The sequence below is a fragment of the Rhopalosiphum padi genome, chromosome 2, assembly GCF_020882245.1.
Source record: "Rhopalosiphum padi isolate XX-2018 chromosome 2, ASM2088224v1, whole genome shotgun sequence".
Lineage (NCBI taxonomy): Eukaryota > Metazoa > Arthropoda > Insecta > Hemiptera > Aphididae > Rhopalosiphum > Rhopalosiphum padi.
The window spans coordinates 42357283-42379728 of record NC_083598.1 but is presented as its reverse complement, the minus strand read 5'-3'; the positions used below and the strand labels follow the sequence as shown (position 1 = coordinate 42379728).

At 26.3% G+C, this 22446-nt stretch overlaps 2 protein-coding genes across 3 annotated transcripts; both read right to left on the bottom strand.

The window, feature by feature from the left end:
- Positions 1–201: 201 nt before the first annotated feature.
- LOC132920994 (phenoloxidase-activating factor 2-like) lies at positions 202–5093 on the bottom strand. 2 transcript variants are annotated; one of them, XM_060983776.1, is made up of 6 exons: positions 4698–5093; positions 3930–4123; positions 3240–3539; positions 2234–2502; positions 1603–1766; positions 202–996 (listed from the first exon to the last, which is right to left on the bottom strand). In XM_060983776.1, the coding sequence occupies exons 1-6, from the start codon at positions 4731–4733 to the stop codon at positions 727–729; spliced, it is 1233 nt and encodes a 410-aa protein (XP_060839759.1). In that variant the 5' UTR covers positions 4734–5093; the 3' UTR covers positions 202–726. The 2 variants fall into 2 exon arrangements, with proteins under 2 accessions (XP_060839759.1, XP_060839761.1); XM_060983778.1 differs by lacking the exon at positions 4698–5093 and having other exon boundaries at positions 4003–4124.
- Positions 5094–8721: 3628 nt separating this feature from the next.
- LOC132918965 (uncharacterized) lies at positions 8722–22323 on the bottom strand. Its single transcript, XM_060980320.1, has 14 exons — positions 21913–22323; positions 21358–21551; positions 20668–20967; positions 19672–19940; positions 19042–19205; positions 17443–17704; positions 15305–15395; positions 12643–12758; positions 11373–11591; positions 11130–11284; positions 10944–11065; positions 9426–9685; positions 9159–9331; positions 8722–9072 (listed from the first exon to the last, which is right to left on the bottom strand). Exons 1-14 carry the CDS (start codon positions 21946–21948, stop codon positions 8896–8898), a joined length of 2538 nt encoding a protein of 845 aa, XP_060836303.1. The 5' UTR covers positions 21949–22323; the 3' UTR covers positions 8722–8895.
- Positions 22324–22446: the final 123 nt, after the last annotated feature.

Below are 22446 nucleotides of genomic sequence, written 5' to 3'. Positions count from 1 at the left end.
ACGAAACATAAATAATACATATAATAGGAATAAAACTAAGGAGTTTCCACACTGAATGCAGATAAATCGGTACAAGTATATGTCTAGGTACGAGGAAACGAGGACTAAGATTCTAAGATATAGGCAACTCTTTTGTCACGTGAAAGTAATAAACATAATACAATATTATAGTAAACAGATATAATTTTTGTTTTATTAGTGTAAAATAATATAAAGAAGAGTGGAGTTATTATACAATATAATATATTTACGGTACAATAATATTGAACATATTAACCTATGGTATAATAAAACATTTGTGTTAATTAGAACAATGTTGAATTAAAATGTTAATATTAATTGTTTACAGTAATAAGAGATCATTTGATATAATTTGAATGTAAGAAAAAAATTGATATTACAATTGTTGATTGTTTTATGAACTAGAGATATGTGCGGTTTAGGTGTGACATTAAATTTATATTTATATTATTGTAAAAATATTAACTAATAGTGATATTAAAAACTTAAATATAATTATACTATTTCGTTTTGCATTCGTTTTTGTTTTAAAAACTTCATAATATATTGTTCCGATTTATTGTACGTTTTGTTTGGTACCTATAGATACTATATACATTTTATAAATCCATATAATTTGTTTATTGTATTTTATTATTTGTTCGTTTATCATTTGAATTTTAATAACGTTTACAAGTGTGAACCTGTTAACCACGCAAAATGTAATTATAAACCCCGTGGAATGGCATTCGCGTTATTCAAGCTCAAGTCGAAGTCATCAGCAGACGTGTTTGGATTATAATTCGGATCATAGAAACTCGTATCGAAATTTTCTTGAGCCATTTTTTCATCGATCCATTCTCTAAACTTAGCCACGTTTACATATACGCCAGGTATCTCATTGTTGCATCCGACTCCCCATGCCACGATACCAGCCTGATGATATTGTTTAGGATTGTTCTTAAGTGGGCATATCAGGGGACTTCCGCCATCACCCTAAAAATAAAATATAATTATACATTTTAAGTTAAAAACAATATAATACACTTTCTGTTAGGTCAAGAATATAAATTGAAAATGGACTTGGCAACATATAACCAATGACAATACATGATTAACTACATTATTTGTATTATGAAATATAACTATCATCATTATTTATATTGTAACCAAAAATATAAAAACACATTTTTTTTAAAGAAACTTCTAAAGTTCTAATTTGGACGAAATTAGATATAAAAACAGAAGATGACAAATTAAATTATTTTTCATGAGATATTTTTGTATTTTGATTTTTTAATTAATTTAATTTGTTAATTTGTTTCACAAATCTATAATACGTATATTTGAAATTTTCAGTTTAATTAAATAATTTGATAAATTTGTTAAATAAGGAGAGTTTACTTTGATTATTTTTGTATTTTTTATTGATGAGACATTTAAATTCTATTAGATTATTTAAGGGTCTTGGAATTATTTACTCCATTTTTTTTTAAATACTTAAATAAAAAATTCATTAAAAATATATATATATTATTATAACGTGTTATAACATATTTCTGGATTTGTGGTTAGTTGAATTATATGTTCAAAACAATTTACTTGGCAAGTATCTTTGCCTTTTTCCCCACCGGCACATAAAAAACTCTCGTGCAATATGAAATCCTGGGTCAAACCGGTTTTTCTTAACAGTTTCAAGCATCGACCAAATGGCACAATTGGCAAATCAACTTTTTTTAAAATGCTTTGATATTCGCCAAGTTTACCTAAAAAAAAATAAAAAATAAATTAAACTTAACAAACTATATGTCTATGTGTTGAATTGATTATTAAGGATCTAAACGTTTTTTCTAAAGGCAAATAATATTAGATTCCTATATTTAATTGTCTTTATAATCAGTGTACTTGTTTTACTTATAAATATATATAATATATATAAAAGAATTTAAAAGCTATCTACGAGTAAATAAAAATAAATGTAAGGTACCTATACTAGATAATGTTAAATAACACAATATTATTTAACTTGCTTCACAGCGCATGAGACCTCGATAAAAAGTAGTGTCCCCAACTATTTTACTTTTTAAATAAGCGTAAATATTTTATACAGATATTCCTTTATCTATCAATACAATTTTTTTAAATAAACAAAAATATACTAATTAATGTAATAATATTTTAGAAAACACGAAATGTTGGTAAAAACTAGTGATATATTCGTAACTATACTTACCAAATTTATCTTTGCCCCAACCGCTGGCGTAGCATGTTTCTTCAGAGAATACGTAATTCTGGCTGGGTAGACAAATAGTGCCTACATTTTCTGTCAGGTTGAACGGATGGGTAAGAATGATCAGTGCTACGTCGTTTAAGAGTCCAGCATAGGAAAATTTTTCGTGTTTGATTATTTTCAAAACTTTGCTTTCTTGGTACGGTAATGGTTCGTTTTGCGTTGTTGAATCCTGTTCACCAGCTCGAATCAATAGATCGTTCTGGTCATTCCTTCGTTTAAAAAAAAAAATTTAATTATAACTAAAAAAACCATGACTAACAACTTTATGTGAGTTAGCAAAACCAGGGATTATATTATACTTCATCCTAGATTTTGAATAATGTTTATAGCTGAATTCTATTATATAATATTACTAACAATACAAATAATAAGTAAACCGTACTAAATTGTTTGTTTATAATCGACTGTTTGTCCAATTATGATATGTTTGATTATAATTTGTATGATGAATAACAACTATTTTATAATTTAAAATTTTATTGGAAATACTATCGAGTAGTATCTAAATCTGTATTAATGTAATAATGCAGTTTAATTACGTGCCACGTGATAAAAAATTGTAATCATATTAATATTTTCCATACTAAAGTTTATAATAAAACGAATCATATTAATAATCAATTTTAAATGAAAAAGAATAATATAGGATATCTATCATATTCAAAATAATTTTATTATAATAAAAACCATAAGAATCTTCTATAAATTACGCTTTTATAATAATTGGAATAATCGTTATTGATTGATTTGATAAAGACACGTATTAAAAATAAAATTTGTCGATAGTAACAAAAATCAAGTTTTGTTCATATACAGCTCGGAAGTAAAGTTTTAAAAAATATATAAGAACTAATAGTACTTGTTAAATACATAATATGGTATTTTCAAGGTGCAGTAAAACTTTTTAACTAGAATAAATAATTATAATAATAAGTTTAATTTTTACTCTCGTAAGGCATGAATTGCAGTCAACACGACTCGTGGGTGTATCAATGAACCACCGCCTATGAAAGTTTTTGACTGGGTATGTGAATCTATTTTGAGAATTGCCATCATCCAGGGGAACTCGCCGAATTTCGTATTATATCCATTTATTCGTGGACTTAATATTTCTGTAAAGTCAGAGTTCCGATGGCCACAAATCGTACGCTCTATAGGTACGTCAACTATTTTCTCAACTACTTTCGATGGAGCAGTAGCGATGCAGCATTTTTCCAATTCTTTATCACATGAAATATTTTGAAACCTGTTGATGAAACGTAAAGATGGTAATGTACGACTAACAAAAAAATAAATATATTAAGGTGCTATTTTCTTCAAGTAGCAAGGTAGTTGGAAATAATTAGATATACAAATATTAAAATATTATAAAATCTGATCCAATTTTAAGCGTGAACTGCTATCGGTGATCGTCATCACTAATTTATTGATACTATTAAGATATAACTACTTATAATTACTATATATAACTACTTCGTAGTTCATGACTATCAAATGTTAATAATCAAAATAATATAATAATAAATAATAATATCAAACATAAGTATGATTTTATTCAAGAAAAATAAAATAATTACACTAAATCATGGGCTTAGAGGTGTCATTAAATATCTATAGTTATATTGATAAAAAATACCTTGGATCTAATACAATTCTCTGAACTGAATCAATCGTATTAGTCGGACATAAATAATACATTACGCATTTACATGGCAGTGGTAACACTTCCTCTATTAATGAATCAATGTTTGATATGATCGTTTTCTCTTGACCAGAATTGGTTATTACAGTTTCTTGAAAAAGCAATGTAGCAAACCACAATACGTATAACTACGAACATAAGGAACAAAATAAAAACATTTGTTAGGTCACTAATTATTATGTACTGTTAAAGTTGTCCATAATTCTTTGTACCGTGTGTATTGGTAACATGGTGACCGAAGATTATAGAAATAATTTAATATTATAATACATTTAGTAATACATACTCTTAATTGTCTATTTTAGCTATTGAATAATATTTATTAAAGTTATAAATAAAGAAATTATTTTAAATACATTTGTTAACACAATGTGTAACATATCACTCAACTGTAATGAACTATTATTTATAGAATTTGCAATTTTATGATCGGTAATGATATACCTATTATACCTAAAACTATCAAATGTTAAAAATACGGTAAAATAAAAAAATTAGTCAAATTAAATATTTTATCATTACTATTAATTGAATATTATTTTATATTATAATAGGTATAAAATATTATGCTCCAATAATTAAATTATTATTTTAATTTAATGAAAATGAAAAACAAAAAAAAACAAAAAAGTTGTAAACAATTAGGTAAAAAAAATATATTGATATAATTTAAAACTGTTTTAATAGACCTAAATCACTTACCGGGGGTGATAGTCTTTTAAGCGTCGATCCTGACATGGCTGAAATGGCGTCGATCCTATTCGTCAATGTTTGGTGCGTTTTCCACAACAAATTTTCGAGAACTAATGCGACGACGGACCAACGAACAATATATTATACTATTGTGTATAATAAAAGGCCGTTTGTACTGCGGGGAAAGTTTAGAAACAATTATTATTGTTTGGATATAAGTACGTCGTTGAAAAATAAAGTCTGCAGTATAGCTGTGGTTTGGAAGATGCAGTGGCGTTATATCGTTATTATGCAATCGCACGGCGGAATGGGTGTGATGCTGAACGTGAATGAGCACAGGAATAATATACAAAATGCATAAACAACCAATCTCTAAGCCACTCGTGTATGACGATAACATAATCCAACCACATATCGCTGGCAGACGATTATCATCACCACCACCATAACTACCACACTTGCACAAATGTACAAAATATGCATATTAATTAAATATTTCTGCATATTTTAAAACTACAATAATAATGATCGGTATAATTCTATCTTTATTCAGGTAAACAATCATATTTACGCCAGTGCAAATATCAACTGTTAATCATGAATAAACCATTATAATGTACACACAAAAGTTATCGGTGAATGATGAAAATTTGTCACCAAAAAGGGAAGGGACAATTTTAATTCGCAATATTATCAATAATAATTATTAAATCAAGTACCTTAATCTCAATAAAAAATAGTAATGTTATAGCTTATAAATAACATAATTAAAATGTACAAGTAGCCATTAATTAATGGTAAAAAAATAACAACAAGCTATATGAAATGGAAATCGTATAAGGATAATTTATTTAAATTTGGAAAATATTGATAATGAATACCATAATTAAATATGTTAAAAGCCAACTAGGTCAGAATAAGTCATTAATAGAATCGATTAAAACCCAACATTTGAATTACGATGAAAAAGATAACATAATAATTAGCGATTAGAATGTTTAGCGAATATTCTGTGAATATACATCAACTGCAGACAATGTTAAAAAATGAAATAAAAATATTATACCTTATCGAATACCGTAATCAAGAATGTAGTTGAAGTAAATAATAATTATATGAACGGAAATCCCGAACAGCATCCGAAATGCTGATTTATCAGAAAGTCTAATATCATATATTTCGTTTAAGGTAATTATTAATCACGTAAGTATCACCTGCGACGTGATGTTATAACTATAATGTATCAATTGAACTTTACAAACAATAATAATCTTTTAATATTAATTAATAATGACTGATAAATATTTATTTTATTAATTAAAAAAAAATTCAAATATATATACAATAACCAGCTTAAAAAGAGTCAAAACTCAAAATATTTAGAAAATTATACTATTTGAGAGACATAGTAGCCTGATATTATTTACACCAATTTAAAAATAATCATTCTATCACTGTGATTATAATATTTTAGTGTCAAAACTTAGTAACTATTTTATTACATAGTTATGATATTAATAGTCCTCTTATTTCATGATGATTCTCCTCACTTATTTCGGATTGATAATTTATTCAAGTATTATCAGGTGTAATACAAGGTGATGTTTTATTCTTGGAATTTATTAATAATATTTCATCAACAATAAAATATTCGACTATATTATTTGTACTTCTAGCTGATAAAGAAACACATATTCAAAAATGTTAATTATATTATTAAATTCATAGATTCGCAATATGATTAAATAAACTTCAAAATTTATGTGTTAGAATAATGTAATAGAATTTAGTATAAGTGAATTATCAGTAATTACTTTTCACGCAAAAAAACAACATTAGATTTATAAATTAAATTAATAAAAAATTCCTATTAAATGTGTTTCCGTTAACAATGATTTACGAGTTTTTTTTAGCTCCAATTTCAAATTTAAAGGTCACATTATAATAAAATAATGCCTCTTAGATATTTAGTTTCCTCAAACGATGCTGCTTTGGTTTTAATAATACGTTGGCCATTAAAGCTATGTATTTTATCTTAGTTTGCCCTAATTGATTAGAATATGCGGCCTAACACTGTAACTCAAGACTACAATCTTGAATCCATATCCAAAATGTATTTTATGACACATTAGTTATAGTTTTATAAATTTGTAAATAAGATGTTTTTTTTAAGATACCTATTTAATAAATTGCATGTACCTATTGTCTCTGTCTTACTAACGCATAATACAGGAAATATAAGACAAGAAGAATCCGTTTTATTCTACTGTATTATTTTTAATATTAGTGCATAGGTAAGTTAATCTATAAACAAACTTAAAGATTAAAATACTATCTAAGGCAACTCGATGAATTTTTTTTTTATTTTAAAACAAGAGATGAGTCTTAAAATTGTCAATTTTTTATATTTACGTAAATTTAATCTCATGCCTAATAATAACAACAGAGTAAAACGGATTATATTGATGTAATTGCTAAACATCAACTATTATAATATAATGTTTCATCTACAAGTGTTGTCTGCCTTACAAACGCATAACGTAGAAAATTGTGTGTATGATATGATTAACTTATATTATATCAAATGTATTTTATCAGCCACCCAAATATTTTATATAACATTTTTATTAAATTATGTGTTACAACTAATAGGTAATTTATAATTTTAAATAACTTGTGTTTTTGCATACTTATACAAGATGTATAAATACTAGTCTGGGTATATATCCATTTCTAAATACTTAGTTATCAAGAAAAACCCTATAAGGCATAAAACCAAAAGTTATCAATTTATAATTTTTAATACCTGTTATAACTGTTATAATTTCTAATATTATCTTTAAGACTATTAACTTCAAATTTATACTTATCTGCCTTGTATTTCTATATGCACAATCAATTTTGTGTCTGTTGACTTTTATTGTGGGCTTGTACTACAACTATATGTGTGTAATGCATTCGAATATCTGAGTTATATTATTTGCAATAGCCTATTATTAATTGTTTAACATTTATCATGCTGCCATTTCAGTATTATAGGTAATAATTCGTGTCGGGCGGACGACAGCTATTGCGTATACTGCACCGACCCCGACGACACTGCTGATCACACGGTTTTTACCTGCCCGAGATGGCTTGACGACCGCGTTCGAATGACTGACATTATGAGGCGACCTCCGAACGCGGGCGACGTTGAGGAAATCCTGTGTGGTCCCCTGTCACATGACTTGCCAGAAGACACCCAAGCCCGAAGGAGAATTATCAAACAGTTCGAAACTAATCGTGTGGAGTTCATCCGCATGGTCGAGACGATTCTGTTGACCAAGGAAAAGGATGAACGCGAGGAACAGGCCCTGCGAAGGGCACAAGGGAACGTGCGACCGCTCTGATGGAGAACGGAACATCCAGAGTGGTGGACTCCGGTCGGCTCGAGAAGGTCAGGAAGAAGTCCTTCGTTAATGTTAAATTTAATTGTTAATGCTTAGAAAATGATTGAACGGGGGTAAGTCGGGGAGCTGTCCCGTCTGCCACCCATGTATATGCTAAATTTGATACCGTCAATAAACGACGGCGGCGCCGCGGAAGCAATGCAAAAGCAGATCCCGCGGCGTCGTCGGTTAAAACAGGAAAAAAAAAAAAAAAAAAAAGGTAATAATTCGTGTATGATATTACAATGGGTATTTGCTTCATTGGAAATTCTATATATCTTGTGATTAGATCAATATTTTTTTATTTATTTCATTTTAATTTTTTTTTAATAGGACAACTATATTCACACATGTGTATAGCTATACAATATGTATTCCATCAATCGTGTGCCAAATAAAATGGAAATGTATGTTGTCAAATCTGGCACATTTTTATATTAGTAACTTTTATTCGTGCACCGAAGACATCATATTGTATTCTGAAAATATTTAGATGGTCGATGAGCATATTTTACATTTTTTCTTTGTTCAGTTTTTGTGTTCTTAAAGCTTATTAAAGAGCAATAGTCTTATATTTTATTATATTGTATATTATGATTACAATATAAAGTTTCTAGTTTCTATATATCTGTGTTATTAATTATACATTTATCACGATATAAGCAAAGACAATATTAGAGTATAAACATACAAATATAAACATAATTCAGAGATACTATAAACAATTTAAAAATATGACTATAAATGGAGTTTAAAACAATTTAATTAATAATTAGTTTTTAAACTTTTGGCCAGACAATTTGTTCAATCCATGAAATATATTTTGATATTCGTGTATAAACAGCAGGTGAATTCGCTTGTCCACAAAATGGCCCTGCAAATGACGTTAGCCCTATTTGTGAATACATGCACTTGTAACTATTATGTTTTATTTGAATAGGACCACCTGAATCGCCCTAAAAAATTGTAAAATAAATGGTAATTAAAGAGATATTTATAGTGTAGAAATGTAATTATTTGAATAGGAACACAAATTGCTTACTTGACAAGTGTCATTTCCGCCTTCCGGATTGCCAGCACATACCATTAAGTCATTAAGGATTCCTTGTGCTATTTTTTTCTCCCTATTTGGCAAATACAAAAAATTTTTATTGCACTCTTCGGCCGAAACAGTTTGTATTTGCACTTTTAATAAATGTGGGCTTCTAAGTGAAGCTAAATCAATACATATATTTTCAGTCAATTAATAAATTATAAATGTTTGTATGTAAGTTTCATATTTTATATTGATTATATTCCATAAACTTACCTGTATCAGTGTTACCCCAACCCGTAGCAACTACTGCTGTTGGTGTAAAAGAATGATTTGTATTGAGACAAATGGGTCGTACATATGATGAGAAACCTACATCTTTTTCTAAACGAAACAACGCTATATCATTGTAATGGGAATCTGGATTGTACTTTGGATGTATTATTCGTTCTATTATTCTGTAGTCTGTAGGTCTGGCATCATCGATGTCCGAAAGATAGTCTAGTTCACCCAGGCGAGCCCATATTGCAAATCTCCTGAAAATATAGGTATTTTTTGATTATTTGTGTATTTACATGCTTCGCAGATAAAGTTATAAGCCACTGTTTTACAGGTAAACAACACTAAAAAATAATATGTAATAATATTTGCAATGTGTGATTTATACGTTATAATGATAATAATAACAATAATATTAATGTTATGCTTTTGGCATTTGATTATTTATTTAATTATTTCGATAAATCTATTTTTTTTAAATTGTTTATAAAATGTTTATATATCATTATTTTTAACTTTATTTTGAACACCTCTACTAACGCTACTACAGTATAGTAACTATAATATTTAATCTTTGTTCCCACACCAATATTCTCAAATCTATACGTGTATCCACCCAGTAGCATCTCATAAATTTATAAAATAAAGTTAGGCACTTGATGAACCAATACAATCATTTCAATTTATTTCTGTTAGTACAGTATATACGTGACAAATATGTATATATTTTGGTAATCGTTAATTATGGCCGTTGAAAATATGACCAAAGTAAAATGTGTTTTAAAAATATTTGTTTTTATAGCCAAATACTATACTAGCTGACCCTGTATATTTAGTTGTCCGAAAAAAATGCATCAGTATTAAATTTGGTTGTCAAACTTAACATTAAACGTAATGCGATTGGTACTGATTTAAGTGAAGCGAATTGATGATATACTGTTGTAAAAAAAGTAACTAGGTAAAAAATAAAGAAAAGTAACTTATTACAATAAAGTTAATTAGCTCACTTATTAGTTAATTCTCTATACTTAATATAACGAGTTAAATAAAAGTATAATTTTTCAGTTTGTTTAGATTTAGGGTATAATTAATTTTTTTATCGAATGCCATTTCTAGAATTCCAATGGTTTATTGAAACAGAAATTTGATGTACCTATTGACTTTTATAAGAGGATAAGAAGAATTCTGTTTTGTTGAATCAGTGTTATTCAGTATAAGGTGTATTTAAATGAATTTCTAAAGTAGTAATAATTTTATTTATATTACAATATATTTAGCAATTGTCAGCAAAGTGATATAATTATTATTTTATAGGTTTTGAAATTTTTAGAAAGATATGTCATTTATGGTCATAAGAACATTGTTATGCTTAGAATGAATATTTCGGGAAAGTTGTATTCTGTAAGATAAATGTTTGAGAGATCGTTTTGAGTTTTTACTTGAATCGAATTGTTATTCTAAAAACCTTAAATATTATTTAGTAAATATAATGTGAACATAAGTATAGGTACATACTCTGTATCTTTAGAGCCTAATTTTTCACAGTGGGCTGCTGTTAGTACAAATCTCTTACTTATCAGTGAACCTCCACATAACCATGAATACATGCCTGGTTTTTCATCATAACCTAGTAAAGCCTGTAATATTATGAAATATCAATAAGTACAATAAAAATCAATATTTTATATTTTATGTGGTTACCATGTGAGGAAACTCCTTTGGTTCAGTCTGTGTACCATTAGTAACTAAGATTTCGGCATCAACACAATCTGCAAATGTTATGTATAATTCTTCATCATCATAAATTTCTGGTTTCTCAATAACACGATAAATTAATTTTGAATATTCTTCACACACTATTTGTTAAAATATGATATATGAAAATAATAAATAATATTTAAGTACATATTTTTTAGCAGATTACTTGTTGCCTATTATACATACTTTCAATGGAAGAATATGATTTAATAATATTGCTTATTTTGTTTGTTGCAGGAACTTGCAGACAACAAACAATTGGATTTGGATTTGATCCGTCGAATAAGCAATGTTGAGGATAAATATTTTTCTTAAGTCCTTCTTTTGCAACTTGACAGTCCTTAATATCCATACATATGGAGTCAGAAGATATCCCATCACCTTTGCGGCAAACTTCACCTATATCTAAATTTATAAATAGATTCATATTTTGATCAATTTAGTTAATTTATTAATATCAGTAAAACATAAAATATGTAAAACGAAAAAATGACGTTTAGGTTTTACGAGGATTCATCTAGGAAGAAGACCTGTTTTTCTTAGATATAATTTTGATTTCTATCATAATTATCAAAATTTAAAGCCAAACTCATAACATCATAATGAAACTTATCACAATTTATTCAGTAAACAATTTCCTATTGGCTCAGATTTAAGAAATAATAATAATTATTTTGCACAATCAAATTAAAAACACATAAGTGAGAGTAATAAAATTATTCAATAATATACTGAAGCAAGTTTATTTTTTATATCATATAATATTGGTTGAACAAAAACACTGATAATAAAGTATATATTCTAAAAATTAGTTTTAAATGTGTATATATTCACTTTTACAAATAACAGTCATCATATAATTTTACTCGGATTCGTTTTTCAAAAGCAATTGTTTATTGTTGCGTTCAAATTTAAAATAATTTAACAGTATGAAATAATATGCTCTACTATTGTTTATCATTCATACCATGAGTTAATTAAATCTAAATTTAATTTAAATTTTATAGAGTGAACATTAAATTGCGCAATAGATTATTATAACAATATTATCAATCGTTTTATTAAATAGTATAATACGTAAGTTCCGAAATATGTTTACAATTTTTAATTATTACTGTTGAATATACTTCTACCATTGCCCCAACATTTCTGGTGCCTTAAAGAAACTGTTCGTGGCTAACCATTATATAGACACGCCACTATTTAGTCGAAGAATTATGATATGTTTGTTATTGTGTAGAAAATATTTTTATGATATTTTTTTTTTTTTATAAAGACAACCAATTACACGTCATTTTTATATTTTATGTATAATAATAACTATGAAAGATATTTGCGCTATTACTTAGGTTTTTCTTCTAACGTAGTTCGGAGTAATTAAAAATTTGACAATCAATTTTGAATTTATTGTATTTAATATAATATGTGTTTATATAAAATGTATATAATTTATTACTTTTTTGTATCATGTTCATCAAAAAACTTTGGCACAATAGTTGATTGACCAATAAAAACATTACCAAAACTACTGTTGGTAGTATTTTCAACGGAATTCGATGATAAATCATTTTTCTGAAACAAAAAAAATATCGTTTTTTTTATGATATACTAAAAAACATGATATTATTCATGTATAATTTGAAGATAGTATAATATTAAATAAATTTCTATGTTTAATGGAAAAAAAATTCACATTTAATATTCTGGCTGGAGCAGTAATAAAGTGGATTTAGTTGGGAAAAGTAAATGATTACAAATACTTTTCTAAAAAAAATACAAAAAATAAATTTTCATGGAGTATAAATACCAGTATTTTGTATTAACATCTTATAGATATAATATAATTTTAAAAATATATATTGGATCTTTTTGAACAATTTAAGAACATGTTTAAACTTAAATATTACTATTTTAAATTTCTATTCATAATTTTTTTTTTTATTACTATTCATCGAGGTTGAAAAATTGTTATTAAATGTTCAACCAGGACGTACCATGATTTCACTGGGCTTCCTTTATAGATTTTATTGAATGTCTTTGAAAAAAATAATTGAAAATTGATGTTAAAAAGTGGGCAAGTGGGTATCGCTCTGCTGTATAGTAGAGATGGAGAGTAGGTCACTGATCGTGTGGATGTGTTCAATTTGAATGCATTGACGGGTATCATTGTATACGAAAAACGATTCTGAACGGAGATGATTTGTCAGTCAATGATAATTAGTTGGATATAGTATATTATTACCTATATTTAAATTGTAATATATCGTTATTTTATGCGATTTCGTAAAAAATTAAATTTCATACGCTCATAAAATATTTTCTATATTGACAATGGAATTTTTTTTTACAGTTACTTGAAGGAAAACTTATGGATAACCTAGTATTGGATTTTTGAACCTTAAGTATAAATCAAAAATTTTTATGAATTTTCAACTTCAAAATTCTTTGCAAATTTTCGTGATTTTGATATATTTTGTAAACATTTGAACTTTAAATGCTTATAAACAAAAATTGTGACTAACGATTTTTGATTTTTTTTTACTGTGATAAGTCCAACTTATGATAAACCTTGTATTAAATTTTAAAGATATTTTTTTGGATAGCCAAATTTTTTTTATCGACATTTTAAGAAAACTAAAATTAGAAAAGTCGAAAATTTAAATTGTCTATAAATAGCTTAAAAAAGATTAAAATATTTTGAAAATTTAATCGCAAATAGATAACCATAATATAAACATTTGGTGAAAATTTCAAGTATTTACAATGATTCGTTTTTGTGTTACAGCATAATCAAAAAATCAATTTCTTCAAAAAGTGGTTATGCGTATTCCCGTTTTTCCGTAATTTTTTCAGGGTTTTTCCCGACGCTTTTGAAAATTATTTTACTTTTGACCACCCTAAGTACTAACTAGATGAATTTTCCTTTTCAAAGATGGGCTGAAGTCAAAAATCGAAGTATTTTTACTACTCCAAAAAGTGATGACAGACACAAAAATTAAAAAAAAAAAACACACATCATTGTAAAATCAATACATTCATCACTCCGTTCAGAATCTAAAATATGTTTGAATGTATTTTACACAGCAAACATATTATTTAGAAATTATATGGGAAATTATAACATAAAGATTAGTGAAAGTTCTATACGACTACGGTTCTTCGATTTTTAATTATAACAAAATATCAAATAATATTTAAGAATAAAAAATCATTTTACGCATTAATATTTAAGTATTGACATTGGTGTAAAGAAATATTGAACTTCAAACGGTCATAAAAAATGTATGCGACTTACAGTAAACTTTTTATAAATAAATGAATAATCTTGTATTTAATTTTCAAATCATAAATATAAAGAAGCGGAATTAAAAAAGTGTCAAAATTATAACTTTTATGGCTGTAATTATTCCAATTTCCCCATTAAATTTAATTAAGCGTTTTTATTATAAGTAACAATTAAATTTTATGTAATTTAATCTTTAACAAATAGATATAAAAAAAATGTATACACTTACCTGTCTTCGTAAAATTAAAATATACCCGTGCTTTATGAATATCAATTGTACTATGTAACTATATTGTAACTAGACGAAATAACTATTAGGTAGACGTTAATTTGATTGTAAATATTATAATAATTATAAGAGGTTACTTATTTTAGTTTAACAATTTTCATGGTTTATATATAACTTTTTTTCGTATTATGTATGTCTAATACCAGATAAAGCATGATAAAAACATTTAATAGTAATCATTTTTATATTAATTTTTTTATTACATGCTCTATACTAAATTATAATAACAGCATACTATGAAACGTACTAATAACACATATAATTATTATCATTTTATCGCAATTAATAAAAAACAATTTATTTATTATATTATTAGGAGCAGTTACAATCCTGACCTTACTTTTGTTATAAGTTAAAGCCTTTATATTATTACTGTTGAGAACGTATCTTAGGGTAGTGAATAGTGAGTACAGAATTATTAAAAGTTACATTATGTTGTATTACAATTAAACTTTTATTATTTGTATAGATAAAACCTTATTGTTTTATCACACTTAATGTAAGTCCTTTACGCTTGATGTTTTTTATAGTATGATCACTTACTTTATAATTGTGTACTTTAAATGGAGCTTATCCTTCTGTGTGCTAAATCCAAAGTGAAAGTCCACAGAGCAGAAGAAGACAGAGGTAAGAAGTTACTTTTTAGGTAAAATAATTAAAAATACTTGTTAATTTAAACTAGGAAATCACAACTATACGTATATACAACTATGAATATATTAATATAATTTTAATATTATTATTGATGATATACAATATGAATATCATTACAGAATTATATTTAGTAATATCTATATTTCAGCGGTTAATTCACATAATATAAAATCACGTTCGACTTATTTTTATCAATAACTTTACATTTATTTGTCGATATAATAATACATTATACAACATTATAGTTATTAACGTGTTTATAAATTAATACATTTATCTCTTTTGTAAAATTCTAAAGTGGGGATATTTGATTCTTTGAAACACAAAAACATATCCTTAACTATACTAATTAACCATTTAATTTAAAACTATTTGTAATATTATGTTGTTTAGTTTATCATATAAGTAATACTTTTTTTTTATTTCAGATAAATAATCTATCATTTGATTTTAATGCGAAAATTACCAATGAATTGTTTTATATTATTTTTATTGGTCGCGAAATGGTACCATCAAGCTGATTCCACAGACATAATATTAGAAGGTAATAACTGATTCACAGATATAAACAACACGTATATCAATAATAATAGTGCATTAGTGCATACATTTAACATTGATAGTTTTGTTAGAAGTACAATGTATACAATTTAAACGATTTAACGGTTTAATTACATGCAGTAGGTGCAGTATGTATATGTTTATTTACCTGCTGCTCATGTAGGAGCTTGCCGGATAAACATTTTACATCTTAATAATAATACTAATTCTTAGACATTAATATTCGTTAATTTTTATTGAAATCAATTTAAGTTGGTACAGAAAATGTATTTAATCTTAAAGCACATTTATCGTATATTTAATAAATGTGATTAACTAATAACATTGTCAAAGTAAAAAAGTAAGAAATATATTTTTTTCTAATTTCTTATAATTTTAAATTATATTTATCTTGTATGCTGTTTAATTAATGTTTTAATTATAAAACTATCAACCATTTTGAAACAAGTAATGAAAGTTTAAAAATTGTCAATTTTTTATCAATTTAGGTCATTAGGGATTTTAGCTCTTCATTTTGTATCGTATAAACTATATGTGGTGCATTCAATTTTGAGTTCGTGAAATTTGATTTCATAGTTACTAATAAAAGGTTTAATGTTTGCTAGTTTTATATTAGTTGTATCATAAGTAAATCAGTCGATAAATGTTTTAAATAGTTTTATAATTAAATTTATGTTATTATTACTTTTGTTCATATATAGTTCAATAGTTGACGATTGCAAAAAGCGTTGACGAAACATAAATAATACATATAATAGGAATAAAACTAAGGAGTTTCCACACTGAATGCAGATAAATCGGTACAAGTATATGTCTAGGTACGAGGAAACGAGGACTAAGATTCTAAGATATAGGCAACTCTTTTGTCACGTGAAAGTAATAAACATAATACAATATTATAGTAAACAGATATAATTTTTGTTTTATTAGTGTAAAATAATATAAAGAAGAGTGGAGTTATTATACAATATAATATATTTACGGTACAATAATATTGAACATATTAACCTATGGTATAATAAAACATTTGTGTTAATTAGAACAATGTTGAATTAAAATGTTAATATTAATTGTTTACAGTAATAAGAGTTCATTTGGTATAATTTGAATGTAAGAAAAAAATTGATATTACAATTGTTGATTGTTTTATGAACTAGAGATATGTGCGGTTTAGGTGTGACATTAAATTTATATTTATATTATTGTAAAAATATTAACTTATAGTGATATTAAAAACTTAAAAATAATTAAACTATTTCGTTTTGCATTCGTTTTTGTTTTAAAAAACTTCATAATATATTGTTCCGATTTATTGTACGTTTTGTTTGGTACCTATAGATACTATATACATTTTATAAATCCATATAGTTTGTTTATTGTATTTTATTATTTGTTCGTTTATCATTTGAATTTTAATAACGTTTACAAGTGTGAACCTGTTAACCACGCAAAATGTAATTATAAACCCCGTGGATTGGCATTCGCGTTATACAAGCTCGAGTCGAAGTCATCAGCAGACATGTTTGGAATATAATTCGGATCATAGAAGCTCGTATCGAAATTTTCTTGAGCCATTTTTTCATCGATCCATTCTCTAAAATTTGCCACGTTTACATATACGGCAGGTATCTCATTGTTACATCCGAGTGACCACGCAACGATACCAGCCTGATGATATTGTTTAGGATTGTTCTTAAGTCGACACATAAGAGGACTTCCGCCATCACCCTAAAAATAAAATATAATTATAAATTGTAGGTACGAAACTATATTATACACTTTCCGTTAGGTCAAGAATATACTTTGCAAATGGACTTGGCAACATTAACAGATTACCACACATAATTTACTACATTATTTTGTCATTATATGACTATACTCACATTATTATGTATACTGCAACCAAATATATAACGCCATTTTTAAAGAAATGTTAAATTCTAATTTGGACGAAATCAGATCAAAAGTATAAGATGAAAAATTAAATTATTTTTAATGAGATATTTTAGATTTTTTAATTTATTGTCGATAAAAAATACAAACTTTTGTTTTCAAATGAGGACTTCATTTTTCTATTGTTAATTATTTTACAGATTATTTTTATAAAAATGTTGATGTAGTTTAGTATAATAAAAATTAAAAAATTATCAACTGAATAATTTATAATAAAAAAGAGCTTCTTAAAATAAAAAAATCATAAGTTTACATCGTCAGATGTAATATCAGATGTATGTATCGTCTTATTTTTTCGTAGAAAAAAAGATCTCGAGAATTTGAAATAAAGTTTTTCTTTATGTTAACATATTCTAAAATTAAGAATTTATTATTGGCTTTTTAATATTGTTTTATTTGTGTTACAAATCTATAATAAGTATATTTAAGATTTTCAGTTTAATTAAATAATTTGATAAATTTGATAAATTGGTAGAGTTTACTTTGATTATTTTTGTATTTTTAATTGATGAGACATTTAAATTCTATTAGATTATTTAAGGGTCTATAGTTGACGAGTATAAAATAAATTAAAATGTAAATATATACAGGGTGATTCTTTTATCATAAAACACTTATTATTTCAAAAAGTATTCATGTTTTTAAATAACATTTTTTACATAGTTTCAAGTTGTTAAAAAAACAAGAGTTTAGGCAAATGGAGTAGTGGACAAACATTTTGCGTGGTAACCCCGTACCACTTCACTCTGGTTGTCTAAATTTTAAATGCATATAACTTATAAACTACCATACCTAAATTTGATTTTTATGTGTCAAAATACTCAGAAAATTATTCTGCTTTGGAATATGAAATTAAAATTCTATGTTGTCATTCAAAAAAGTAAAAAACTTAAAATAATATAAGGATAAAAAATATTTAAAAATATATTTTTTTAATAAAAACGTTGTTTTTTTAACAAATTGAAACTATGTAAAAAAATGTTTTCAAAAACATGAATATTTTTTGAAATGATGAGTGTCTAATGATAAAAGAATCACCTTGTATTATTATGACATGTTATAACATATTTGTGGACTTGTAGTTAGTTAATTATATGTTGAAAACAATTTACTTGGCAATTATCTTTGTCTTTTTCCCCACCGGCACATATAAAACTCTTGTTCAATATAAAATTATTGGTCAACCCAGATTTTCTTAACACTCTTAAACATCGACCACCTGACACGATTGGCAAATCAATTTTTTTTAAAATGCTTTGATATTCGCCAAGTTTACCTATAAAAAAATAAAAAATAAATTAAACTTAACAAACTATACGCCTATGTATTGAATTGATTAATAAGGATCTGAATGTTTTTTCTAAAGGAAATAATATTAGATTCCTATATTTAATTGTCTGTATAATCAGTCTATTTGTTTTACTTATAAATATATATAATATATATAAAATAATTTAAAAACTATCTACGAGTAAATAAAAATAAATGTAAGGTACCTATACTAGAAAAAGGTAAAATAACACAATATTATTTAACTTGCTTCACAGCGCATGAGACCGCGATAAAAAGTAGTGCCCCCAACTATTTCACTTTTTAAATAAGGGTAAATATTTTAACAGATATTCCTTTATCACTCAATACAATTATTTAAAAAAAACAAAAATATACTAATTAATGTAATAATATTTTAGAAAACAGGAAATGTTGGTAAAAACTAGTGATATATTCGTAACTATACTTACCAAATTTATCTCTGCCCCAACCGCTGACGTAGCATCTTTCTTCAGAGAACACGTAATTCCGGCTAGGTAGACAAATAGTGCCCACATTTTCTGTAAGGTTGAACGGATGGGTAAGAATGATCAGTGCCACGTCGTTTAAAAGTTCGTCATAGCAGAATTTTTCGTGTTTGATTATTTTCAAAACTTTGCTTTCTTGGTACGGTAATGGTTCGTTTTGCGTTGCTGAATCCCATTCACCGGCTCGAATCAATAAATTGCTAGGGTTATTCCTTCGTTTAAAAAAAAAAATTTAATTATTACTAAAAAAACCACTTTATGTGAGTTAGCAAAACCAGGGATTATATTATATTTCATCCTAGATTTTGAATAATGTTTATAGCTGAATTCTATTATATAATATTACTAACAATACAAATAATAAGTAAACCGTACTAAATTGTTTGTTTATAATCGACTGTTTGTCCAATCATGATATGTTTGATTATAATTTTTATGATGAATAAAAACTATTTTATAAATTAAAATTATATTGGCAATACTATCAAGTAGTATCTAAATCTGTATTAATGTAATAATGTAGTTTAATTACGTGCCACGTGATAAAAAATTGTAATCATATTAAAATTTTCCATACTAAAGTTTATAATAAAACGCATCATATTAATAATCAATTTTAAATGAAAAAGAATAATATAGGATATCTATCATATTCAAAATAATTTTATTATAATAAAAACCATAAGAATCTTCTATAAATTATGCTTTTATAATAATTGGAATAATCGTTATTGATTGATTTGATAAAGACACGTATTAAAAATAAAATTTGTCGATAGTAACAAAAATCAAGTTTTGTTCATATACAGCTCGGAAGTAAAGTTTTAAAAAAAATATAAAAACTAATAGTACTTGTTAAATACATAATATGGTATTTTCAAGGTGCAGTAAAACTTTTTATCTAGAATAAATAATTATAATAATAAGTTCAATTTTTACTCTCGTAAGGCATGGATTGCAGTCAACACGACTCGTGGGTGTATCAATGATCCACCGCTTATGTAAGTTTTTGACTGGGTATGTGAATCTATTTTGAGAATTGCCATCATCCAAGGGAACTCGCCGAATTTCGTATTATATCCATTGTTTTGTGTGTCTAATATGTCTATAATATCATAGTTCCCATGGCCACAAATCGTACGCCCTACAGGTACATCAACTATTTCCTCAACTACTTTCGATGGAACATGATCGTAGCAACATACTTCCAATTCGTTATCACATAAACTATTTTGAAACCTGTTGATAAAACGTAAATATAGTAATGTATGACTAACAAAAAAATAAATATGTTCAGGTGCAATTTTCTTCAAGTGGCAAAGTAGTTGGAAATGGGTAGATATACAAATATTAAAATATTATAAAACCTGATTCAATTTTTAGCGTGAACTGCAATCGGTGATCGTCGTCACTAATTTATTGATACTATTAAGATATAACTACTTATAATAACTATATATAACTACTTCGTAGTTCATGACAATCAAATATATTTATTATCAATATAATATAATAATAGATAATAATATTAAACATTAGTATAATTTTATTCAAGAAAAACAAAATAACTACACTAAATCATGGGCTTACATGTGTCATTAAATATCTAGTTATATTGATAAGAAATACCTCGGGTTTAATACAAATGTCCCAACTGAATCAATCGTAATATTCGGACATAAAAAATACGGTACGCATTTACATGACAGTGGAAACACTTCCTCTATTAATGAATCAATGTTTGATATGATCGTTTTCTCTTGACCAGAAACGGTTATTACAGTTTCTTGAAAAAGCAATGTAGCAAACCACAGTACGTATAACTACGAACATAAGGAACAAAATAAAAACATTTGTTAGGTATAATTATTTATCTACGAAATTTGGGATAACAAAATATTACATTTTTTTATTTGATGGTTTTATATTTTTATAGCGATTATGTTTCTACTATACAAGTTCACTAATTATTATGTACTATTGAAACAAAAGTCTTAAAATGTAATAGTGTGGTGGCTATTTTATGCTTTGATACCGCTTAAATATTAATCTAAATCTATTAATACGTTCACTGATGGAAACTTTTACCGTCAAAAAAGTATATGTAATAAAGTTGTAAACAATTAGGTAAAAAAAATATATTGATATAATTTAAAACTGTTTTAATGGACCTAAATCACTTACCGGGGGTGATAGTCTTTTAAGCGTCGATCCTGACATGGCTGAAATGGCGTCGATCCTATTCGTCAATGTTTGGTGCGTTTGCCACACCAAATTTTCGAGAACTAATGCGGCGACGGACCAACGAACAATATAGTATACTATTGTGTATAATAAAAGGCCGTTTGTACTGCGGGGAAAGTTTAGAAACAATTATTATTGTTTGGATATAAGTACGTCGTTGAAAAATAAAGTCTGCAGTATAGCTGTGGTTTGGAAGATGCAGTGGCGTTATATCGTTATTATGCAATCGCACGGCGGAATGGGTGTGATGCTGAACGTGAATGAGCACAGGAATAATATACAAAATGCATAAACAACCAATCTCTAAGCCACTCGTGTATGACGATAACATAATCCAACCACATATCGCTGGCAGACGATTATCATCACAACCACCACACTTAGAATGTATAATTAATACATATTATTTTATCGTATTGTATTGTTTATTTATTTACACATTTAACGGGCTGAAACTCATTGAAAATGTGATTT

What these genes read in the sequence shown, in the direction of transcription:
- LOC132920994 (XM_060983776.1), bottom strand. Translation starts at nt 4,733, where the DNA reads ATGTCAGGATCGACGCTTAAAAGACTATCACCCCCG. An exon ending in TTAAAAGACTATCACCCCCG is followed by an intron (nt 4,124 to 4,697) that starts GTAAGTGATTTA and finishes TTATGTTCGTAG; the next exon opens with TTATACGTATTGTGGTTTGC. An exon ending in AGAATTGTATTAGATCCAAG is followed by an intron (nt 3,540 to 3,929) that starts GTATTTTTTATC and finishes TTTCATCAACAG; the next exon opens with GTTTCAAAATATTTCATGTG.
- LOC132918965 (XM_060980320.1), bottom strand. Translation starts at nt 21,948, where the DNA reads ATGTCAGGATCGACGCTTAAAAGACTATCACCCCCG. An exon ending in TTAAAAGACTATCACCCCCG is followed by an intron (nt 21,552 to 21,912) that starts GTAAGTGATTTA and finishes TTATGTTCGTAG; the next exon opens with TTATACGTACTGTGGTTTGC. An exon ending in TTGGGGTAACACTGATACAG is followed by an intron (nt 9,332 to 9,425) that starts GTAAGTTTATGG and finishes GTATTGATTTAG; the next exon opens with CTTCACTTAGAAGCCCACAT.